The sequence below is a fragment of the Podarcis muralis genome, chromosome 6, assembly GCF_964188315.1.
Source record: "Podarcis muralis chromosome 6, rPodMur119.hap1.1, whole genome shotgun sequence".
In the NCBI taxonomy this organism is placed as follows: domain Eukaryota; kingdom Metazoa; phylum Chordata; class Lepidosauria; order Squamata; family Lacertidae; genus Podarcis; species Podarcis muralis.
The window spans coordinates 96,795,417-96,819,982 of NC_135660.1; the positions used below are offsets into that span (position 1 = coordinate 96,795,417).

At 46.3% G+C, this 24,566-nt stretch overlaps 1 protein-coding gene across 1 annotated transcript; it reads left to right on the top strand.

The window, feature by feature from the left end:
- Window positions 1-24,081, top strand: LOC114596893 (uncharacterized). The gene is made up of 6 exons (XM_028728738.2): window positions 1-165; window positions 262-309; window positions 13,817-13,959; window positions 17,396-17,497; window positions 21,712-21,826; window positions 23,565-24,081. Exons 3-6 carry the CDS (start codon window positions 13,838-13,840, stop codon window positions 23,664-23,666), a joined length of 441 nt encoding a protein of 146 aa, XP_028584571.2. The 5' UTR covers window positions 1-165; window positions 262-309; window positions 13,817-13,837; the 3' UTR covers window positions 23,667-24,081.
- Window positions 24,082-24,566: the final 485 nt, after the last annotated feature.

The window sequence follows — 24,566 nt, forward strand, 5'->3', positions numbered from 1 at the left end:
ACTTGGCGGCGCCTCCTTCCACGAGCCTCCGGAGCCGAGGCTGGGCGGGACGGGAGAGCTTCCCTCCGCCCCCGGGAGGCCGGGCAGGGCGGCTCTCCGGGGCCGAGGAGGTGGGGAAGCGCCTGGGCTGGAGCGGAGGATCCAGTGCGCGCAAGTGACGCTGCGGTAAGTGAGCCCTTGGGGCGCTTTCTTCCTTTCCCCGCTGCTCCCGCCCGCCATGGCCTCGATCCTTTGCTCACGTCTCTTCTCGTCCGTCTGCAGGGCAGCTGTCGCTTCGGCTGGAGGAAAGGGGCGCGAGGGGAAAGCGAGGTAGGCTGGACAAGACTCGGGGGCGCCCATCGGGGCAGATCCCTCTTCTGCTTCGATCATCCCGGGGTCCACTGCAGGAAATGGTTGTCTGCAAAGGGGATCAGCGAGTGGTAATAGTTCAGATGGATTAACTGGATTAACCTGCTCAGTTTGGGCTCCAACTCAGAGCTTCCTCGGAGCATAACTTTATTTAATGTTACACAGAAAAGTCACGGCTTAATTAAACAAAAAGCAAATTCAGACTTCATCCCTAATATGAATTATTTCCTCTTTTTCAACTAAGAGGGCACCCTGATTAATTGGCCGGCAGAGTTTGTAAAAGATGGTGATTCTTTCCAAAACAACAACAACATTGCTGGCAGGTGCCATCTTAGAAGAGGAATTCTTCTTTCTGCCTCAGGAAAGGAGGGAATGCCTCTTGCACACTCAGGTCTGCTGTGCCAGGTGCCATTAAAGCAAAATGCCTTTTCTTGGTTAAAGTTCAAATTAACGTATAAATAATAAGATCAGGTAGATTAAAATGTATACAGTTAACAATACAATTCAACCCCTAAGGCTTGTTTGTTAGTGTGATAGTTCTACAAATGTTACATGCTTCAAAGGCAAACAGTCTCTCACTGGCTGTGGAGGAGCTTTGCTCCGCTCCAGTCGGACGCCATTTGGCCTAGAGAGAATAGCAAAACAGATAGTCTGCCCTGGAGGTAAATTGTGGCGTGCAGGCCCTGTTCTTATTTCCTGGATTGCACTTGCACTTGTTGGATGAAAAACAGGAAGAAGAACACTCTTGTGAGAATGCTGCATGTCGACTCCCTCTAATAGTGAAACCTCCTGCAATTTCACCTGCTCTTCTTCTTATTTTGGTCTGCTTTTGTCTTAGAGTCTGACAACAACGTATTTGTTCATATTTCAGCTAGCAGTTTGTGTTTTGCTGTTGTGAAAAGAAAACCAGGGTAGCAGGTTTTCCAGAAGCAAACCCTTCTCTTTTAACGTAAAGAAGATTTGGAACTAAGCAAATCAGCATATTAAGATGAATGTTCAGTTTGCAGCAACTCTAAATTTTGAAAGCTTAAAAAACGCAGGCAAACTCTTCCATGGCCAGTGCAGCATTATCCTTATGCAGAATCAGAATCAGAATAATATCAGATAGCATATTATTGCTATTAAAAAGGTAAAGGTACCCCTGCCCATACGGGACAGTCTTGACAGACTCTGGGGTTGTGCGCCCATCTCACTTAAGAGGCCGGGGGCCAGCGCTGTCCGGAGACACTTCCGGGTCACGTGGCCAGCGTGACAAGCTGCATCTGGCGAGCCAGCGCAGCACATGGAACGCCGTTTACCTTCCCGCTGGTAAGTGGCCCCTATTTATCTACTTGCACCCGAAGGTGCTTTCGAACTGCTAGGTTGGCAGGCGCTGGGACCGAACGACGGGAGCGCACCCCGCCGCAGGGATTCGAACCGCTGACCTTTCGATTGGCAAGCCCTAGGTGCTGAGGCTTTAACCCACAGCGCCACCCGCGTCCCATTATTGCTATTAAAGGGTGGCAATTGCCAATTATAATAGCACTGTAATATTTTTACCATCATTGGGGCACTACTTGGATTTTATTCCTCAGGCACCAGAAAGTCTTGGGTCATCTCTATTTTCTTTGTCTCCAAAGATCAGTTGTAATTGCTTTATCAAGCCTCACCACTAAGCTAGTCCTCTCCTATCCTCCCTCTTCCGTATTTGTAGAATTAGAAAATGTAGATATAGGCTGTGTACACACTCGACCTTTAAAGTACATTCAAAGCACATTCTTTCCCCCAAATAATTTTGGGCACTGTAGTTTGTGAGGGTTGCTGAAACTGGTAACTCTGTGAGGGATAATTTACTGTGTCGAGAATTATTTGAGGGAAATGACGAGTGTGTTTTGAGGGTAGAGTGTGTACATCTTCAGGCCCTTTTCAGAATGCAAAATCCAGATTGCAAACTCTCCTTCTCAAGATGAATTCTTGAAGCAGCAGTTCTTAAAGCACTTCCCTTCAGAATGCTCTCATCTTGGGACAGGGCAGTTAGCAAGATTGAGAGGCAGTCTCAAGCTTCTGCACTTCTCCTCCTGCCATCTTCTAGTCCATGTACAACACATGTACAAAACAATACCTAAAGTGGGAGATACCGTATTTTTCGCACCATAGGACGCACGTTTTCCCCTCCAAAAATGAAGGGGAAATGTGTGTGCATCCTATGGTGCGAATGCAGGCTTTCGCTGAAGCCTGGAGAGTGAGAGGGGTCGGTGCGCACCGACCCCTCACGCTCTCCAGGCTTCGCATACCTCTCTGCAAGCAGCGGGAGCCCAGCACTGGGCTCCCGCTGCTTGCAGAGACTTGCCTGCATGCTGAAGCCTGCGCGCGCTGAGCTCAGCGCGTCCAGGCTTCGCGCACCTCTCAGCAAGCAGTGGGAGCGCTCCCACGGCTTGCAGAGAGCTGCCTGTTTGGGGGCTGGGGTCGGGGGAAGCTCGCGCCTGGGGGGGAAATAATTTTTTCCCCTTTATTTCCCCCCAAAAAAACTGGGTGCGCCCTATGGTCCGGTGTGCCCTATGGTGCGAAAAATACGGTACTTCTACAGATGTGATTATGGCCGCTAGCTTAAATGACATTTTAGAAGGATTAGACTTTTTCAGGCCCAGGACCCACTTTTAACCCAAACATGCATTTGGGGACCCATTTCTTAAATCTTCTTTGCATGATGGTATTTTCCCTGTTGCAACCCATCTTGGATCAGGCCACAATGCGCTAATGGGCCTTGATCCACCAATTGAAGACCAGTGGATTAGCAATACTAATGAAGGATGGATTTCTTAGCAGTGATTGGCAGGCCATGAATGAAACCTCCATAGGCTACTACCAGATACTGGAGACAATGACAAGGTTGCATGTTGTCTTCATGACTGGCTGCAAACATCCAACCTTCTCTCTGGTTACTTTCAGGATAAGCAGGGCTGGGCTACTTGGAACCTGATTTAGGGAGGCATTTCTTCTGTACGTTCTGTGTGCAGTGGAGGGAGGAGGTGCATGAGGCCAGGACTCCCCGGCAGGTTCCTAAGAGTTAAATTGCGACTGAAATGTGTGGCTCAATTCCATTTTTTCAGAACACTCCTAAATAATTCCCCATTGCTGAATACGCCAGAGGAAGCCCCAGACCCAAAGTTCTATGTCACCTGAATCACCATGGTTGGTATTCTGGGGACAATCAATGCGGAAGGGATGTTGCCTTCCTGTATAGTTTGAGGGAAGACTGTATTTGAAGATCACAGGGTCTGAAATCCTGGAAAGCCCCTGTCACAGACCCTTTGGTGCCCGTCAAGTTTCCCTGACCTTCCTGATTTTTCAAAATTGAGAAGGTTTTTTTTTTGGGGGGGGGGAGTAGTGAGCATTGCCAGTTTTTCTTGCATGGAATGGGTATTTTGCTATGCCCCCAGACCCCAAAGGTTCAGAGGTTCCTGGTGTAGACAATACTGAGCTCAATGGACCAATGACATAACCTGGTACATAGGAGCTAGCTAACCTGTGTTCCTGTGCCTATGAGTTTCTGCAGGGAGGGCATCTAGGTTGCCACTGTTAGCAATGCTATGCTTGCCTTAGATGGACTTTGGGGCTGAACCGACCGGGGCTTCTGTTTTCCTTATAGCATGAGGCTTCATACACAACCACCTGTTCCATCTGATTAGGAACTGGAGTGAAACAGTGAAGCACATGTGCAGTTGGAATGAGAAAGAACGGAAGACGAGACACATTTAACAAGTTGAGAACGGAGATGACAGAAATAAAAAGAACAAACCCAACCTGTTAATTAGGGCATGGCATTTGATTATAAAGTATAATCAGTATTTGCGCCAGCATCAAAGCAGAAACATCAAGCTACTGAAAGAACAAATAGGAGTCAGACTTAAGCGTTTGTAAGGGAAATTATGCCTCCTTGAAACGGGGGGGGGGGGGGTGCTTGAAGGAGGCAGTGCAAAAACTACTCCTCAAGAAACCATCCCTGGATTCGGAAAACCTAACTCCCGGCCAGTTGCCAGTCTCCTCTTCTTGGACAATGTACTTGAGTGGGTGGTTGTGGACCAGATCCAGGGGCGTAGGAAGGGGGGTGCGGTCTGCCCCAGGTGCCACCCTGACGGGGTGTGTGTGTGACAAAATGGCGGGTGGCACACTGCGGGGCCTGCAGCGTGCATGAGCCACGTGTCTCGGCACCCACAGGCTCTGTTCTGTCCACCCGCTGCCCCCCCCCCAGCTGTAGGGCGGCTGAGGCCCCATGCGTCCCGTCCCTCCCTAAGGGCGCCCCGTGCTCCATGCCGTCCCTATGGGTGCCCCCGCTGCCCCAGGTGCCCAAGAGGCTCCGCTGCTGACCAGATCCTTGGAGGAAACTGATTTTCAAGATCCATTTCAATCAGGGTTTAGGCTTGGTTTTGGCATAGAAACTGTTTCAGATGATTACCCTGTATGATTCCTCTGTGAGGAGAGAGACAGGGGAAATGGGTCCTTATTAATTCCTTTTAGTGTCTTTTGATACCATCAACCGTGGTATCGTTCTGGAGTGGCTCTCTAAGTTAGGGATCAGTAGCTCCACTTTGCAGTGGGATGGTCGTTCCCAGAAGGGAGTGTTTTTCAGCCCCATGGAGCCTTCAATGTGGGGGTCCTCAGGGTTCGGTTTTATCCCTCGTGCTGTTTAACATCTACATGAAATTACTGAGTGGTGTCATCCACAGTTTTGAAGTACATTTCCAGGAATATTGTGATGGCACTCAGCTCTGTTTCTCCTTTACATCTTCAGGTGAGGCAGTGGAAGTGCTGGACCAGTGTCTTGCCTCAGTAATGGACTGGATGAGAGCCAACAAACTGAAGCTCAATCCAGATAAGACCGAGGGGCTGTTAGTAGTGCTCTTTTAGTGAGACTTAATCATTGCATTTATGAATTAGGGGGGAAATCATGGAAATGAAAGTTATTGTCAAAAACTCTCTGTATAAGAGACCGCATGCTCTGAAGTATTAGGTCTGTCTTAAGTGTTGTAGCACATCTCAGAACTTCTAAGAAGGCGTAGAAGTTTATAAAGAGTTGTCTCATGCTGAGTAGGGCAGTTGGTCCATCTAGGCTGTGTACATACGGTACCTTTAAAGCACATTTAAAGGCCCTCAGAGAATTCTGATTGCTGTAGTTAACCCTTCCTAGATACAATTCCCAGCAACTCTTGACAAACTACAGTGTCCAGCATTCTTTGAAGGGGGAAATGGGCTTCAAATGGGCTTCAAAGGTATACCATATTTTTCGCCCTATAGGACGCACTTTTCCCCCTCCAAAAATGAAGGGGAAATGTGTGTGCATCTTATGGTGCGAATGCAGGCTTCAGGAAGCTCTGCGCAACTCTCGGGAGACCGGCGCCACTTCGCGCCGGTCTCCCGAGGGTTGCGCAGAGCTGCCTGCAGTCCCGGGCTGAGCGCAGCTCTGCGCAGCCATCGGGAGCCGGGCGCGAAGAGCTGCCTGCAGTCCTGGGCTGAGCGTAGCTCTGCGCAGCCATCAGGAGCCGGGCGCGAAGTCGCGCCGGTTCCCGATGGCTGCTCAGAGCTGCCTGCAGTCCCGGGCTCAGCGCACTTCTCCCCATCGCCAGCCCCACAAGTTCGGGGGACAGCGGGGAGACGGAGGAGCGCGCCTTCCCGCTGTTCCCCGACCTGGTTTGGAGGCTTGCGGTGGGGAAAGCAGCGCTTCTCCCCATCGGCAGCCCCACAAGCTCGGGGGACAGCGGGGAGGCGGAGCGTGCCTTCCCGCTGTTCCCCGACCTGGTTCTTCCAGTCCCACACCTAGGGGGGAAATTTTTTCTTTCTTTATTCCCCCCCCCAAAAAAACTAGGTGCGTGCTATGGGCCAGTGCGTCCTATGGGGCACAAAATACGGTAATTTGTAAGGTCTCAGGAAGAGATCCTTTTCTGCTGCCAGAGATCTCGCCAGTTGGAATCTGGGACCTTCCGTAAGCAACACTATCGCTGAGCTTATCTTTGGCCCCTCCCTATAGAATAGAATAGTTCCAGAAAATACAGAAGTTGGTTGTTCCCAATCTGAAAATGTTTTCTGCTGAGGGAAATATGTTTACTTGCTTCCAGTGTTAGTCAACCAGGAAATAAAAATGAATATATTCACGTGACTTAAGAGTAAATAGCACTTCACCATAGTTAGGTGGAAGTCACTCCTAGTGAAGCTCAGTAAACAGATTAGACCAGCCTTGCAAATAACAGTTCAGAAGGCGGTTTCATACTCCTTGTTTCACTTGCCTTCGTTTCTCCTCCCATGTCAGGTCATGCAACTTTCTTTCTGAATGCAAGAATTGGTGCGTTTCAGCATGCGTGCCTGTTACACAGGCCAGTGTAACTGTTTATAAGAATATGCTTTACACTGTGTGCAAAACCAATGAGATATCTGGAAATATGGATGGGAAACATGGGGGCAGGGTCCCCCCTCCCCTCTAAATAGTGCCTTGAGGCAGTGTAAGAACCCCCCTTGGGGTGTATGGGGTGTTAGAGGAGGGGTAGTACCTCTGGTGGGGGACACGCCCTGCTCCTTCGGGAGTAGTTTGTTCACCTTTGGTCCCCACCCTGCACTCAGCTCTCTCCCGTGGCTCCTAGAAGATGCCAGCAGGCGACAGCGGCCACAATCCCGGGAAACGGCTTGTAGTGGCCAGCTAAACCAAGTAAGGGGTAGCCATGCGCAGCCCCATCCTATGCCCTTTTAAAATGGGGGTCTGTGTGTGATGTGGGTTGTTTTTTATTTTGATTCTGTATTTTGTGGTTTTATATTCTGATTTTATTCTGTGAACCACCCTGAGACCTGCGGGTATCAATTCAACAAATGCATAAGAGTAGTGGGTCTCAGGGACTGCCTCTGGATGCCAAGTCAGGCTCTGGTGGACCAAGCGGGTGAGACCGACAGTGGGGTCCAGAGGTCAAGAAGGCGATTTCTGCCCAAGCTGTAGACCAGGGGTCGGCAAAGTTTTTGTGGCTTGGGCCGATTCATGGTCCTGCAGACGGCGCGGTGGGCCAGAGTGCGCGCGCATGCATGCACAAACGCTATTTACGGCACCCCTTCTGGTGCAGAGGAGGCGTGCGCAGCTTCCCATTGGCTGCAGGAGCTTCCTGCAGCCAATGGGAAGCTGGCCAGCGTCGCGGAAGGCAGTCCCTGCTCTGCTCTGTGTCGGTTTAGCGTGGCGCATGGGAGCCGACCGAGAGGGCGTCGAGGGTCCATGGGCCGGTTAAACGACCCCCATGGGCTGCTTGTGGCCCATGGGCCTTAAGTTGCCGACCCCTCCTGTAGACAGAAGTGAGAGGCACTTCACATGTCAATTGCAACCCTCTGTTAGTGCAGTCTTGTGTCATCTATTCAGAGGTATGTCCTGCTGAGTTCAGTGGTGCTTATTTACTGGCAAGTGTGCACAGGATTGCAGCCTAAAGCTGCAGTCCCATGGAACTTCAAAATAGCACATTGAAACGTCTGAATGAAATATGCATTGGAATGGACTACACGTAATAAGCAGGCAGGAATCAATTTCCTATGACAGCCAGATTAGTATTGCAGAGGAAGGATGAGATAAAAAAAAATGAGGGAATGCATGAATGTTCACTGCAGAAGAAAATCTGCCTGAGAGTTATTCAAGCTGTGTTAGGAATTGTTTTAAATATAAACAGTGTTTCAAGGTCACTGAGGTTGATTTGTCACAGGAAATGGCACAAGGAAGGGATGAGACGATTACTGTTTGTGACCCTTTAGGGAGCTAACTGGGGGTGAGGGAGACAATCATGTCCCGTCCCCCCATCTGAGATTTTATGGTTTTGCTGTTGTACAGAAAGTACCTAGGGAGTAATAATATTTGGAATATTTAATTATGTTTAATCTCACAAGATTTATATACTGCTTCATTGTAATAAAGTCTCACAAAGTGGCATGAAAACAGAATAGAGTAACATTAACAGTGAAAAACAATTGAAAGCAACTATTTAAAGCATTTAAAAATAATTAAAATCAATGGCAAGCTGAAAACTAGGTTAAAGCACATGTCAGCCTTCTATATGTCTGGTTAGGCTTGCCTGGACAAACATATTTTCAACAGCCATGGAGTTTCAAGAGTGGTTGGTGCCGCACTAACACAGCGATTGCTTAGAAATGCGGAGCAAGTGTTATGTGCTTTTAACATGAAGCTCCATACATTTCCCACTGCATTTGTTCAAAAAAGGCATCCCTCTGAAATGAAATGGGGGTTGTATTTGCTAAACTGGTGATGGTATCATGTTTTTGGAACAGCAGCATATGCCCTGGACCAAACAGCCGCTCAGTTTGTTCCCCATTAAAATTTGTGGTTTGTGAAGACACGTGACCAAATAATACTCACTCGGTCAAAAGGGCAAAATGGAAATACCTTTCTGTCATTACTTAAAACTTGCTAAATGTCAGTTAATAGCTCAGGTATGTGTGGTTTTGCGGGGGGGAGGGGGTAAACTTCAGCACTTTGTATTTTTATTTGTTCTGGACAAACCTGGATGAGAGGTTGGATTATTTATTAACAATATAAAAGAACAGTTTAACACAACTTAAAACTACAAAAATAAGGTGGGTCCTAAAAATATACACCTGAAGTGTCAAAAGCCAGGCTGAGCAGGTGCATCTGCAGCTTTCTCCAAAAGCTGACGCACCTCTGTGGGAAGGGTGGCAACATGAGAACAAACAGTTCTTTTCTGTGCTGGCTTCCTGCTTGTGTGTGTGTGTGTGTGTGAATGTTTCATTTGTTCTTGTGTATTTTTGTGATTTTAATACAGTCGTACCTCGGAAGTTGAACAGAATCCGTTCCGGAAGCCTGTTCGACTTCCGAAACGTTCGACTTCCAAAGTGCGGCTTCTGATTGGCTGCAGGAAGTTCCTGCAGCCAATCGGAAGCTCCCTCAGACGTTCAGCTTTGAAAAGAACATTCGAAAACTGGAACACTCGCCTCCAGTTTTTGATCATTCTGGAGCTAGAACGTTTGACTCCCAAGGCGTTTGGGAGCCGAGGTATGACTGTGCTGTAAACTGCCCTCGAATGAAGGGCGGCATATAAATTTAATAAACAAATAAAATTTGGACGAATTGAAATTGCTGAGTCATCTTGCAGGGCAGCCCCATGTAAAGCGCATTGCAGTCCATCCCTTCTGGAAGTTAGCAGAGCATGGGATGCAATGGCCAAGCCATCGCTGCCCAACGGGGCCATAGCTGGCAAACCATCCGGAGCAGGGATTAGGCATTCCTAGCCACTGAGGCTAACTGAGCCTCCAGCAACAGTGATGAATCCAGGAGCAGTCCCAGACTGTGGACCTTCCAGGGGAGAGCAATCCCATCTTCCCACCTCCAGGACATGAGGACACAAAGCACCCCAGTCTCTGCAGGATTCAGCATCTGTTTCGGGATTCAGATGTACCTAGTATTGGAGGGATGACTTTCAAACTATGCCTTTTTGGAAAAAAGAAATGACTCTAGGATGCTAGGAAACTTAAGTTGGTCTCTGACTGCCATCAAGTCACCTGTCTGGAGTGACATGTTTGGATTGTATGTTGTCACCAGCTCTACTCCTGGATCTGATGGATGTTGGGTAGGGCTGGAGAGTGCTTCTAGGGAGGGGCTGCTCTTTATCAAGCACAAGGCAACCGGAACCTATATAACTGTGCAATAAGAACTGTAAGTTGAGCTTGCTTCTCCTCTTCCCTCCTCTTCCTCTTTCCTCTTATGTCATGCATTTCTGCGTTGCAAATCTGGGAGCAGGGACCATCTTAGTACAAAAATCATGCCCCATAAATAAGTCAGTCAATATCCAATGCGGCAGTCCTTCGATGATGTTTACACAAGGGGAATTTTCTCCCCCTCCTCTCCGCTGCACAGGACTTTCAGGAAGAGGTCTGCAATGTGGCATGGGCAAGCTGCAGAAGGAGAGGGTTGGATGGAGACTGCATTGTGAGAGCAAAGCTACCTTCATCTGGTTCTCCCAACCCTCAGGAGAAGATTTTCGGTGTGTGATGCAGGGGTCTGCAATGGGGAATCCCCTTCTGGGAGTTCCCTTTTTTGAGCAAGAGCATTGGAGGAAGGTTCTTAAATACAAACAGTTCAGGCTTCCAAGCTTGTATAGGACTACCTGTGGAATATGCCTGTTAATTGATGCTTCTGAACCCATAGCTCCCTCCTCCAGAGCAGCTCTGCAGCCCCTCTGAAAACAATGCTAGTGATGACAATATAAGTGGGCACACTTACCTGTGGCACTCCAAACTGAAAAAAGGCAAAGTGCCCTGCCCTTGATTTTCTGGTGTATACATCTGTCATGCAGATTTAGATACAGTGAGGAAGTTAAGCTTTTACCACAGTGTGTGTGAAGAATGCTCTAGATTATGCCTTTCTTCACCCTTGGTTCTGTTTCCTTCCAAGATACTCTCTCATAGTGCTGCTGTATCCTTGGGTCACAGCAGACTGTCCTAGCTTCTGCTGCAAGGGGACATCTTTCAGTTGATTCTGTCAGTTGGTCCCCGTTCTGCTTCCTTCGCTGTGAACAGCACTGCTCCTCTGGAAGATCATGGCATCGTGCCTAATGTCGAGGCAGAGGAAAGCTTCAAAAGAACTGCAAGGCGGCATTGTGAACCAGCAAGAAGTCAGTTTTTCAGAACAATTGTCAAGTCATAGCAATTTCGGAACAGATTCTGTGCTGAATATTTTGATAGCATCCGCCAGATACAGAAGTGATCTCACCAGACAGTTATCTGAAAAGTAATGTAGACAAGTGGAATTCAGTTGTGCTTGACGAGCCTGGACTTACGGCGCTCTCACTCTGCAGGGTGTCTTTAGTAAGAGAAGAATTAATCCATTTTCAAGCATGGAAGTCGTTTTTCCGACATGCCTGGCTTGGTTCCATGAGAGGCTGGGCCTGCAACATGGCCAATATTAGTTCTTGTTCTATAGCTTTACTTTTACCGAACCTGAGAATCATATACTTACTGATATGATATATGCATTTAAAGTGCTTGAAGCCCGTCACGTATATTATCTCCATAGTCCTTACAGCCACCCAATATATTTGAGCAGCTTTATTAGCTGCACAAATTTATTATTCTTGCAGCTGAGAGAATAGTGGTGTTTCTAAAGTTCTCTTTTTGAGTTGCCTGCTGAGGTGAGATCAGAACTGGGGGCTGTCTCGATTACACAGAGCCACCGAGCTGCGTCACTTCTCTGCATGCTAAACTGTTCCACCCTCATTGATCATGGGGCACCAGTTTAGGCCTCCTTCCAAAAATGCGTGCGGGGGGGGGGGGGGAGAGAGAAAAACATGGTTTGGCTTAATTCCAGAAGCAAATAAAGCATTTATCTTCCATGCTATCAGCATTCATTTAAACCGGGCCACCTGGCCACTTTGGAATCATAAATCTGCATCTCCTCTTGCTTATATCTCCCTTGCTTTATCATTTTAAACAAGTTGGCTGGAAAACCGCATGCTAACTTGCAGCTGAATTCTGGACTGCGTAAGCAAATATCTTTGTTGGTTTATTAGCCAAAGGGAGGGTTATATTACCATAACAGGTGTGAGCTGGCATATGTTCCGCTTTGCAGTTTTGCCCGGATGTTGTAGGACTTGTTTGCATGTCTGATTTCTGAGGCACGTGGGCTCATTCTCAGTCCTTTTCAGAAAACAGTTTTGGCTTTGTACAAATACGGACATTCCTGCTCTTGTTTTAAACACGTTTTTAAAATGTTCCCGCAAGAGTCTCAGAATATTCTCACCCGCACATCATAAATAAATAAATAACACACTTAAGGGGGTTATAAAAAATCACTATGAAAAGGAATGGCATTTGAGAATGGGTGGGTGAAAATTTGAACCCTGGTCTCACAGATGCTAGGCCAACACTCTAACTGGCCCGTTTGGCGGAACATGTTAAACCATAGTTTGAAGTGATTTGATGTGAATGAGCAACGTAGAGCTGCCTGCTGCTTCCCCTTTCCTTTCTTCGGCGTGCCTGGGAGGAAACAAACCAAAAGTTGGTTTGCTGCTATAAGCAAACTAGTGTCTAACAAAGCTGGAGTGGAGTGGAGCTCATTGTTTTGAGCTGAACTTTTTGACCACATTGCTCATAGAAGCCTAGAACTGTAGAGCTGGAAGGGTCCACTTGGTTTAAAGTAGGAGCCAACGTGACATGGGAACAAGGCTGCAAAAATGGTTCTTTGCCTTGTAGAAAATTAGAGGCCTAAGTTAAAGTCTAACTTGATATCAGAAACGATAAAATATGCCACCGCTCTGTTAATATGAAGGCCCGCCAGGTGACCCAGTGATCCCAGAGATTTGATGCGGGTGGCTTGTGAGGAGGCCTTAATGGTGATGGCAAGCATCTAGCTTCCATAGGTTGCTGAAGATGCACATTTTTACCCCAGCCTTTGAAAATATAAGAATTTGATCACTGAGGCTGATCCCAACAAGATACGGACCTCCTCTCCCTTGGTCTACTGCAGCAGACAAGAAGCAATGGAGCCAAGGGACACAATTGTCATCAAGTCAAGCAGAGGTGAAGATGCCAGCTGGGCAGTGTCTTCAAACTAGAGCAGATTGCTCAGACTGAGGAGCTAGCTAGACACAGATAAGTAGATGCTGTAGCACGGATGCACTCTTGAAGTCCAGAGCTCAGTTTACCAGTTTATTCTGGGTTGCCACTGGAATTTGGGTGGTTCTTTGGATATATTTAAGAGCAAGCTTGTTGCAGCAGATGTCTTCAAGCTGATTTCAGCTGCGTGATATGAATGACCTGTTGGTTTTGTGTTGCCAACGGCACAGATGCATCTCAGATGGTCCCTCATATAGGCTGTTATTCAGGTCAGCCATTCTGTCAACAAAAAGCTTTAGCAACGAAAAAACAAAAGTGTCGAGAAGGGGGCTGAATTTAGCCTTTGGAAAAGAAGAGGTGTACGCCTGGCAAAACAGTTAAAGCGACAAGCAAACAGTGTCTTACCAGAGACCCACAGAACACTCACTCTGTCAATGGTAACTGCCAAGCAACAGCTAAGGATGCCTGAAAAGATTATTCGTTTTGCAAAACTGAAATATGCAGTTAATGGGTGGAATTAACAATAGCGCTAAGGAGATCACTCTGCAAGTGCAGGCATTTCTGCTTGCCTGATGGAGCGACCACCCCTCACCACTGTTTGTGGGGTTCTTCCAAGGCCCCCAGCCAACTTGGGGAAGGTGCAGGGGTAGGAAAGGGGAGGGGAGCACCATTCACTAGTAGGACTCACTCTGGCTCCCATGAGTGCAAGTAGTTAGTTGAATCCAGCCCAAAGAAACTAACCACTACCATCAACACATTCTTTGGGTTCTGCTGCAGAGTCTAATACCGGCCTTGTATTCAGACAAAAACATTTGTTCGTTTTAGCTGTAGCTGTGTGCCGAAGGCATTGTTAACCAATATGAAAAGATTACGTTTAATTTTATTACAGCTTCTACAGCTAGAAGAAGCCATGGCCCAAAGGGGACAAAACTCCAGACACTTCCTTCTCTCCAGCCACAACAATGTCAATGCAGAAGAGAACAGTCACAGCAGATCTGTAGACATCGCAGAGCAAATGGAGATGAATATCAGGTATCACATGGTATTAGCGCTCTGTTTTTCCTTCTGGTAACTGTTTGGTTTTTAAGCTTGTATGAGGTCAGTTCTTACGATATATGTTAGATGAGTAACTAGAGTGAAAATCCAGTGTTATCATTTCTGATGATCTACGTTGTCTAGACCTCATCATGAAATATCTAGCAGTCTTTCCCGTCTCCAGGTCAGAAATAACAGACATTCCTAAGAAGCCCAGCTGTTGCAAAGAGCAGCTGACAAAGTCATCTTCACTGCGTTCTCTAGATACCTTGTCTTTTAAAGCTACTTAACCTACTGATCAGTGCATAAAGCTCTCTCTCTCATTAAAACTGTATTTTTGTTTGGAAGCTTGGAATAACTCAACAGCAAAACACACTTATTTCAAAGATGTGCCCCTTATTTTTCTAGTGGTTGCCTGTTAAATTTTACCACACCTTGACATAAGAATATAAAGACTACAGAACCCTGTGACACACCAAAGATGTCGCCTTGCAATTGAGTTCCCCAAAATGTTTTTAGTCCATCTGCCCACATGACACAGAACAAAGAGGAAAGCAACACTGTTCTCCAATTTACAAAAAACTTGCATGATTCACGTACTCGTAGGCAATTCTTGCCATGAGCAAGTGGTCATTTACTAGCCTGTCTTAAAGACTAACGGTGGAATCCAGTGTATGTTACCTTGGGAGAATTTTGGCCCATTCTTCTTTACAGCATTGCACCTTCAGTTCATTGAAGTTTGCTGGCATTTGTTTATGCATCGCTCTCTTAAGGTTCCGCACAGCATTTCAGTTGGGTTGAGGTCTGGACTTTGACTGGACCATTGCAACCCCTTGATTCTTTTCTTTTTCAGCCATTCTGCTGTAGATTTGCTGGTGTGCTTGGGATCATTGTCCTGTTGCGTGACCCAATTCCAGCCAAGCTTCAGCCGTTGAGCAGATGGTCACACATTTGGCTGTAGGATACTTTGGTATACAGAGGAGTTCATGGTCGACTCAATGACTGCTAGGTTCCCAGGTCCTGTGGCTTCAAAACAAGGCCAAATCATCGCCCTTCCACCACCGTGCTTGACAGTTGGTATGAGGTGTTTTTGCTGATATGCTGTGTTTGGTTTTCACCAAACATGGCACTGTGCATTATGGCCAAACATCTCCACTTTGGTCCCATCTGTCCAAAGGACATTGCTCCAGAAGTCTCATGGTTTGTTCAGATACAACTTTGCAAACCAAAGCCGTGCTGCCATGTTCTTTTTAGAGAGACGAGGCTTTCTCCTGGAAACCCTTCCAAACAAACCATACAGTGGTACCTTGGGTTATGAACTTAATTCATTCCAGAGGTCCGTTCTTAACCTGAAACTGTTCTTAACCTGAGGTACCACTTTAGCTAATGGGGCCTCCTGCTGCCGCTGCACCGCCAGAGCACAATTTCTGTTCTCATCCTGAAGCAAAATTCTTAACCCGAGGTACTATTTCTGGGTTAGCGGAGTCTGTAACCTGAAGCGTCTGTAACCCGAGGTACCACTGTACTTGTTCAATCTTTTTCTAATTGTACTGTCATGAACTTTAACATTTAACTTGCTGTTAAATAAATCATGACACAGCGTAATATGTCATGTATTGTTGTTCATCTGAGGTTGTATTGACTTAATTTTAAGACCTGCTAAGCAACAAATGATTGCTGTTATGTCCCAATATGTAAAACCACAGAATTCAAAGAGGGTGCACTTTCTTTTTCCCGTGACTGTAAATAGGGCTATATTCAGTTTCGGATTGCAGTCTGACAAATGTTTTGTGGCATAAGCTTCGCTGGGCTCCTGTCCCCATTATCAGACAAATTCTGTGCGAATCCAAATGCTTATTGGGCACCTATCAAATACTTTGCTCTAGTACAACAAAATACTGCAATAAATTCATGTAGTCTTTATGGCGAGGAAGACCCACCTCTAGTCCCAGATTCAACTCTTAGAATTCGCAGCTGAAATGATTTTTCTTGAGACCCTGGCGAATTGTTATCAGTCAGAGGAAGCAAAAAGAAGAAAAAGAGTTAAGCAAAACAAAACAATACAATACATAAAAAGCAAAAAAAGAAAAACACTGCTCATCTTAACAAAACAAAAGCAAAAACAAAGACAGAAACATTTAAAAACACATCCAATATTTTCATATCTTATCTTTCATTTACTTGTTTCGAGACCTCCTCACACCTCCCTTTTTTGTATTCTAGTTCAATTAGCTATTTCAGCAAATCCTTTCCATCTTTCCCAGTTTTTGTCCTATAGTTTATCCAGATGAAGGAGAATGTTCAAGGTAAAGAGAAGATTTAGAATGCTTTAAAAGAGCTGCCGCTTCCAAAATGGCTCAACAGCGGATGGGCGGGAATTCGCTCCTGGCCGGAGGCTCTGCTGCGTGGCTCCCCTGCTCTTCCTGGCGAGATTGCGGGCAAGGGGGGGAAGGAAGGGGGCCTCTGTTGCCCCTTAGATCACCCTTCCAAACAAAAGGGGGGGGGACAGAAAACAGAGCTCCCCAATTACACACATTTCACGTCCCTGTGGAACGCCCTCCCACCAGATGTCAAAGAGAAAAACAACTACCAGACTTTTAGAAGACATTTGAAGGCAGCCCTGTTTAGGGAAGCTTTTAATGTTTGACGGACTATTGTATTTTAATATTCTTTTGGAAGCCGCTCAGAGTGGCTGGGGAAATCCAGCCAGATGGGCGGGGTATAAATAGTAAATTATTATTATTATTATGCATTGGGGGGGGGCTGGAACATAACCCTGCCTAAGTGGGGAGTTGCCCGTACGTAGAATAGCCTAATGGTGGCTTATTGGACTTCAGGGGGTGGGAGAATCACAGCAACCTAGAGATTTTTTTAAAAAACCATTTATTTATTTACTATTATTATTTTGAAGAATTGCTCCTTTGTAGATACTTAAGAATCTCAAGAACTGCCTTGCTTGATCAGGTCAAAGTCCATTTGATCTAGCATTCAGATCCAAGCAGTAACCAGAGCATGAATACACTTGTTACTTAAAACTCCAGAATCTGGTACTTGGAGGCATCTAGCCTCAGTATGTGAACATTTCATATAGTGAGTATAGCCACTTAAAGCCATCTAAGGTAGCCGCCATCACCCCATCAGATGGTAATGAGTTCCATCAGGTATATGTCTCCCATTGCTGTTCCTTTTTTTAAAAAACTATGAAGTCCCAACATTTAGCTGTTCCTCATAGGGAAGCTGCTCCAACCTCTTGACCATTTTAATTCTTTTTCAACTCCCTTATATCATTTTTGAGAGGGAAACCACAAGCTGCTTACGCATTATCTATGTTCAGTCATTTATCAGTTAAGTTGTCTGTTTGCCTGTTAATTTGTTCAGCATTGGGACAGATCTGTAATGAAGGATCATCTTCATGTGTGTTCAACATTTCCAGGGCTGCAACCCAAGTTGGACACCAGCTTGCAATGATAGGAGACGAGTGTAACAGGATGTACACTGGGAAACGGGAGGATTCACTGCTTCATCTTGCAAAGGGGTAAGGTCCGCCTAGGGGGGTTTTCTGTATTCTAATTCTGAAATGCCTCTTTCAATAGCAAGTGCTTTTAAAATGCTCACCAGTTCATACAAACAAACAAAACCTCTCTGCAATGGCAAGGTGTGGACAAGGCAATAAACTTTCTTTGTAAGTGTTGCTACTTTTTATTTGCATTGTGTGTTTCATCTTTAAATGTAGAGGAACATAAAAAATAAGCTACCCAACCTGAAATTGCAAGTGTTATGTTCCATCCTACCACCTTTATTCCCTCAGAAGGGAATAAATTGCCTCTTTGCCTCAGTGCCTAGAAGAGTCCTCATGGTGCCATGGTGCCCACTTGTTTGCAGGATTGCAGTTGGCCACTTGAACAGGGTGCAGAACAAATCATTATTCTGTGAGTTCCTGTCATCCCCATTATGTAATGTGCTTTTAACTTGTTCATAAATGATCTGCAGTTTGCTTATAATACCCAGTTGCTTAGGGCTGTAAAAACTAAATGAATTGAGAGAAACTTCAGAGGGATCTCTGCAAACTAGGTATTAAAATGGCAAGTGTGATTCCGTGTAAGCAAGTGTAAATTAGTCCACATCGAGGCAAAAAATATTAACGGGGTCTGAGCAAGAGGTGACTGAGCAGGAAAGTGATCTTTGGATTCTGGTGAATCACAGTGAAAATGTTGATCCAGTGCTGGCATAGGCAAACTCAGCCCTCCAGATGTTTGGGGACTACCATTCCCATCATCCCTGACCGCTGGTCCTGTTAGCTAGGGATGATGGGAGTTGTAGTCCCAAAACAGCTGGGGGGCCAAGTTTGCCTATGCCTGGTCCAGTGTGCATCTGCTGTGAAAAATGTGGATGCCATGTAAGGGATAATTAGAAAAGGAAAGGGGTTGAAAATAAAACTGCCAATATCACAATGCTTTTATATATCTGTATGTGGCTTGAAAACATTTGGAATGCTGCATGCAGTTCTGGCTGCTGCACCTCAAAAAGGATATTGTAGAACTGGAAAAGGTTCATAAAAGGGTTACCAAGCAGATGAAGGTACTGGAGCAATTCCCCTAGGACCAAATGCTACAGTGCTGGGGCTCTTAAGCTTCCAAAAAGGTCAAGGAGTAAAGGGAGGACATCAAAGAACATTATGCATCCCTGGTGTGGAGAAAGTGATTATAGTTTTTATCCCTCCCTCATAATACTAGACCTGGGTTTGTCCAATAAAACTGAATGTTGAAAAATTAAGGGCACACAAAAAGGGAGTATTTCTTTGTGCAGAGCATTGTTAATCTATGGAATTTGTTACCAGAAGCTAGGTAAAGGTACCTCTGACCGTTAAGTCCAGTCGCGGACGACTCTGGGGTTGCGCGCTCATCTCGCTTTACTGGCCAAGGGAGCCGGCGTTTGTCCACAGACAGCTTCCGGGTCATGTGCCCAATGTGACTAAGCTGCTTCTGGTGAACCAGAGCAGCGCACAGAAACACCGTTTACCTTCCCGCCGGAGCGGTACCTATTTATCTACTTGCACTTTGACGTGCTTTCAAACTGCTAGGTTGGCAGGAGCAGGGACCGAGCAACGGTTGCTCACCCCATTGTGGGGATCCGAACCGCCAATCTTCTGATCGGCGAGCCCTAGGCTCTGTAGTTTAGACCACAGCGCCACCCGCAACTCCACCAGAAGCTAGGATGGCTTTAAAAGGTAACTGAAGAAATTCATGGAAGATAAAGCTATGAATGGCTGCTTGTCATTATAACTATGACACCTGCAGAATCGGAGGCCGTGTGTGTCACGAAGGGGAGAGTCCTGCTTCTAGATAGGCTTCTAATAGGCATCTGGTTGGCCTTTGCAAGATCAGGATGCTGGACTAGAGCAGTGTTTCCCAACCTTTTTTGGGCAAAGGCACACTTGTTTCATGAAAAAAATCTCGAGGCACACCACCATTACAGCCCCGTGACGTCAGCGCGCAGCGTCACGCCGGGAGGGACGCACGAAAGTGTAAGATTCAATTTTTTCCCCTCCCCCTTGCCTTCCTTCTGTGCCAACCGCCAAAAAGCCAAGAATCGCGGGACCGCCGGCGGAGGGGGGGAGGGCGAGCGGAGGCAGCGGCGAGCCCCGTTCCTCCCCATCCGCCCCATTCCGTGCAAGGAGCGCGAACAGGTGTGAGAAGGGGGTCAAACCTGCGGGTCGGCGCCGGGGAACCTCCAAGCTTTGGGGGTGGGGGGGAGGAGGCAGCAAAGCGAGGCAGGAAGGAGAGTGCGGCTTGGCGAAGTACTCGGCGGCGAAGGCCAGCAGGTCCGGCGGCCGGTGCCGCAGCACCTCCACCATGTAGCCCTGCAGCAGCTCAGTCAGACCCGGCGGGATCTCGATGCTCATCTTGTAGCCGAGGCGCGCGGGAGACTCAACGGACGGGCCCGGGAGAGAGAGACACGACGGAGAGAGAGCGGGAGTCCCTGCTCGCCGTCGCCACTGCTACAACTACTGTGGCGGTTGGTCGTGGTCGCCGCCGCCGCCCACCTCTATCTATCTCTCCCCCTCAGCTTTCTACGCGGGCCTCGAGCCGGAGGTGGGGGGTGGCTGCCGCCGCTTTCTCCGCCTCCACGTCCTGCCTCCTCCTCCTCGAGCCCTCCGTCAGCCCTGAGGGAACCGCCGCGCTCGCGCCGCCGCTCTCTGACACGCGAGAAAGAGAAAGGAACGGAGCGGCGGGGTAGTCGGGGGAAGGAGGGGCCGGAATGGAAGCGCGAGGCGAGCTGCGCATGCCCAGCAGGAAGCGGCGGAGAGCGCCACAGAGAGAGAGAGAGAAGCAAGGGAGGGCGGGGAGTGGGCGGGAACACGCTTCATGCGTCACAATAACGGACAAGAGGCGCTCAAGGGATAGATTAGGACCTAATTTGACTTTTACAAAAAAGAAAAAAATCTTTCGAATTTTCCCCACGGCACACCAGGCAACATCTCGCGGCACACTAGTGTGCCGGGGAACAGTGATTGGGAAACACTGGACTAGAGAGTCCTTTTCATCTGACGAAGCGCTGCTGTTACATTCACATTGAAGCCACCAGGTGGCTTATAGATATTGTAGACAACTACAATTCTTGGCCGGCGATTTTTGTTTGATTGTCTGCAAAGCTGAATCATCTATGTGCTCACATTTGGCACAGGTTTGACTTGTAAGAAACTATGGATTTATATGTAGATATTTGTATTGTCTATGCTACATATCTATGGCCAAACTATATGTGACATTAAATGTAACTTTGCATTTAATGTGCAATTCTGTTTTCAATGGCTAATAGTACCAACCTGAAAAAGATCATTATAAGGGATCATTATGGAGTCACAGAAGACAGGTTAAGCCTTTCTTCCCCTGCAGAAGTCCTGAGGAAAATCCCTTCTCTTTGCACTGAGGGGTGTGTGTGTGTGTGTGTGTGTGTGTGTGTGTGTGTTCCTCACAATGCCAGTAGCACGTCCAGAGGAGGGATTTTGATTTTGCTTAGGATTGCAGAAGGGAAAAAGGATTAAATTCTTATTTGTACCTGCTGAGACCACCAAGGATGTATTTAATGTTATGTGACTTCTAGTCTGGCCAGCTCCCATCATTCCTTTGTACTCTAGTTTACAATCAAGAAACAGAATCCGAGATTCACTCTGCAAAGTGAACTGAGAACGTCAGTGGCAGCCTTCACAAATAAAACAGCTTCAAAAAGTCATTTGCTTCAGAGAGGGAAGAAATGGGAAGTCACACTTTCCAAAGTCAGTTTCCGATTGGCTTGTTGATTAGATAAAGGTAAAGGGACCCCTGACCGTTAAGTCCAGTCGTGGATGACTCTGGGGTTGCACGCTCATCTCACTCTATAGGCCGAGGGAGCCAGCATTTGTCTGCAGACAGCTTCCGGGTCATGTGGCCAGCATGACTAAGCCGCTTCTGGCGAACCAGAGCAGCACACAGAAATGCCATTTTCCTTCCCGGTGCTGCGGTACCTATTTATCTACTTGCACTTGATGTGCTTTCGAACTGCTAGGTTGGCAGGAGCAGGGACCGAGCAATGGGAGCTTCTGATCAGCAAGCCCTAGGCACTGTGGTTTAGACCACAGCGCCACCCATGTCCCTGCTTGTTTGATTAGAAGCATTTAATACTTGATTTGGAGCTCAGGGTGCATTTCCATAATGCCTGTTTAATTTTAAACTAAATTCTAATTCTCCCAACTATTTTGTTTCTCAATAGGATAGCAGCCAGCGTTTTTCACACTTGTATCTGGAGTAATTTTAGAAGTATTATGAAAGCCTTTGGGAGTTTTTTGAACAGTGGCTGGAGAAAGAAGATTCTCGACTGTAACTGGGTAAATTTCATATTATTTTCAATTTGCAATTTTTCGACTGAGGGGCTGGAAAGAAGAAAAAAACGTAGTAAAAGGGAATTTGGAATCTTGCAGTGCAGTGCTAGGCTTGTCTCCTTGTAAGCTGAACTCCATTTAGTTCAATGGAGCTCACTCCCAAGTTAAATAGAATTGCATTGTCAGCCTGCAGTTCAGCCCACTTTTGTGCTTTGGCCTGATGGTTTTCATAGAACTGAACTATAAAGGTTTGTTGCTTATACTGCTATTAGGTTCCTGCCCAATTTTGCTTGTGTTTCCTTGAGAACTATTACAGTAATAGCAAATCAGGATGACCTCTATACAAATGCATAGATCGTTGCCAGTGAATGCCAGAAAAAAGTGTGCTTCCCTGTAACCCCCAAATTAGTGCAAAACAGGATTTATGGGTTGGATCCAGAGAGGCAGTCTGTTCTGATATGCTTACTGAGAAGTAAGCCCCACTGAGTTCAATGAGATCTCCTGCCAGATAGGGGTACAATCTTGCGCTCAAATTCTCATTAAAATCAACGGGACTTAAGTCATGGCTATCTTTTCACATCAGTCTCAATGGGTACAAAATCCAACCTAATGTGTTACGCTTTGTTGTGGCAGATCCTGCATTAACTAATTACTCTTTCCTCCTCCGCTTTCCCTAAATTTCCAAGGGAGCAAAAAATAATGATGATTGTAGGCTTTCTATATTCACCTTTTTAGAAAAGTTAAACTCTTATTTGTGAAGCTAGGAGTGGTTCTTGAAGGGGTTATGGGTAGTGTCCATCGCAGCACTGCCTAAGCCCATCATCATTATAATAATACCTTTCTTGTCAATGTACAACCTGTGTACAATGAAATTAACTGAGCCTCCCCCCCCCCCCAAACACTCAGTCTCATTGCACTCTGTGGGCTTGTCGCACAACACACCAACCCCGAAAGTCAGTTGCACTATATTATTTTCTGTTCAACAGCCTAACAGCCCACAGATAGAAACTGTTTTTTAGCCTGTTGTTACGACTGATTATACTTATATATCTCCTGCCCGAGGGTAGAAGATTAAAAAGGTGCTGGCCAGGGTGTGAATTGTCCCTGAGAATTTCCTCACTCTTCACTTTGTGCCCTTGCCCCATCAAAACTACACTTGGTAGATTGGTTGGTCCTAACAAAGGCATTTCCTATTATTATTATTATTATTATTATTATTATTATTATTATTATTATTTAAAGCAGCACTAGCATTGCGCAAACAGGGAGCTTTTCATGTGGGAGAGAATCCCAAGATGTGAAGAACAAACATTTTGCTGCTCCTGAATTCTGAACTGGTGCAGCTGACAAAGTACATGATGCCCATGTTGCTGGACTCCCAACTCCCATCATTTATTTTACAAATTGATAAACCACTCCACAGCCTGAGGGAATCAAAGCAGTGCACAGTGTTGAGAAGATAATGTGCAAAACAAGCAGATTCAAAGAATCATTCAAAGCATTCCTGCAAGCCATAAAAGCATCCCTATAGTTGTGCAATTAATATTTTGTAAATGACTGGGACACACTTCCGGGGAAGCCTTCTTAAACAAAAATACCTTTGTTATGAGGCTGAGGGGAATTGGAGTCCAAAACCAGGGCTGCAGGTCAGCCACCCTGGAACTACCGCAGGTGATTTTTCCCCTGCTCTCATTCTCTAATTCTTGTGTTTTTTAATCAGTTTGTTTATTCTTTTCCTAAACAGATTCTTTGGGTCCCTCTGAACTGCGTGTGCCAGAAATGGTGGCCAGCCGTGCTGCTTGCTATTTTGATGTGGGGTCTGGTCACTTACGGACTGCAGGATTAGTCGCAAGAGTTGCCAATTGAAGGTCACTGCTGGACTCTGACCAATCTTCAACTCACCCAGGAGGTGGCATTTGCTTTGTTTGTTTTTTAAGAAGTTGGCTATGGATAACTTTTTTCTATTTAAAATGTAGGCTAGTGCTGGGTCACTGCTGTTTTCATACTTTTAAAATAAATATTGATATAGGGTTGTTGCTGGATAACTACCTGAATTGCTTGTTTTGAAATATGTATGTTCAAGTGATTCAAGTCTGACTTTTATACTAAAAGAGAGGGGTTTTTTGTTTTGTAAAAGGGAATTTGGAAAGTTGACAGAAGGGTATGCTGGCCATCCTTTTTAACACTTGCACTGTAAAATATCTAATGAAAATTGGAGATCTTAAAAGACTTGAAAAATAAAACTGATGTTCCAAATCTAATTGCCAAATCTAATTACATTATTTCCTTCGACGTGTTTCAGCATGATCCATTCTGCACACATCCCATATACGGATCCAGCCATCTCTCTCCTCTACTTTCATCCACGTACATCAGAGACTGCTTTGCCACAGACTGCTGAGATTAGTATTACGCCCATTTACAGTTGGTTCTTTTCTCCCTGGTGTCATTCTTTCAAGCTTTATATGGATATATGGTAGAATTGGCATCTGAAGTTGATAACACTCTTGAGCTCTTTTGGCTGGTAGCTTTTGACAATGTCTTGATGGCATACATACTGATTTCTTACAGTGTACCATTGTCTGTGGTTGCATGAAGCTTCTGAAGGTCCTCATGAGGTTTGGTCCTCTGCTTGAAGAAATACAGACGTAAATTAGTGGGGGTGGAGTGGGGTTTACTTTCTGATGCTGGTCATAAGATATAGTGGACTCTGAGAATGGAATGGGGGCAGGGTGGGCTTATGTGT

Bases quoted from the DNA above. Each gene is read 5' to 3' on its own strand.
- LOC114596893 (XM_028728738.2), top strand. From the start codon at position 13,838: ATGGCCCAAAGGGGACAAAACTCCAGACACTTCCTTCTCTCCAGCCAC. The intron at 17,498-21,711 runs GTAAGGTCCGCC...GTTTCTCAATAG, and splicing joins CTGCTTCATCTTGCAAAGGG to GATAGCAGCCAGCGTTTTTC. The intron at 21,827-23,564 runs GTAAATTTCATA...TTTCCTAAACAG, and splicing joins AGATTCTCGACTGTAACTGG to ATTCTTTGGGTCCCTCTGAA.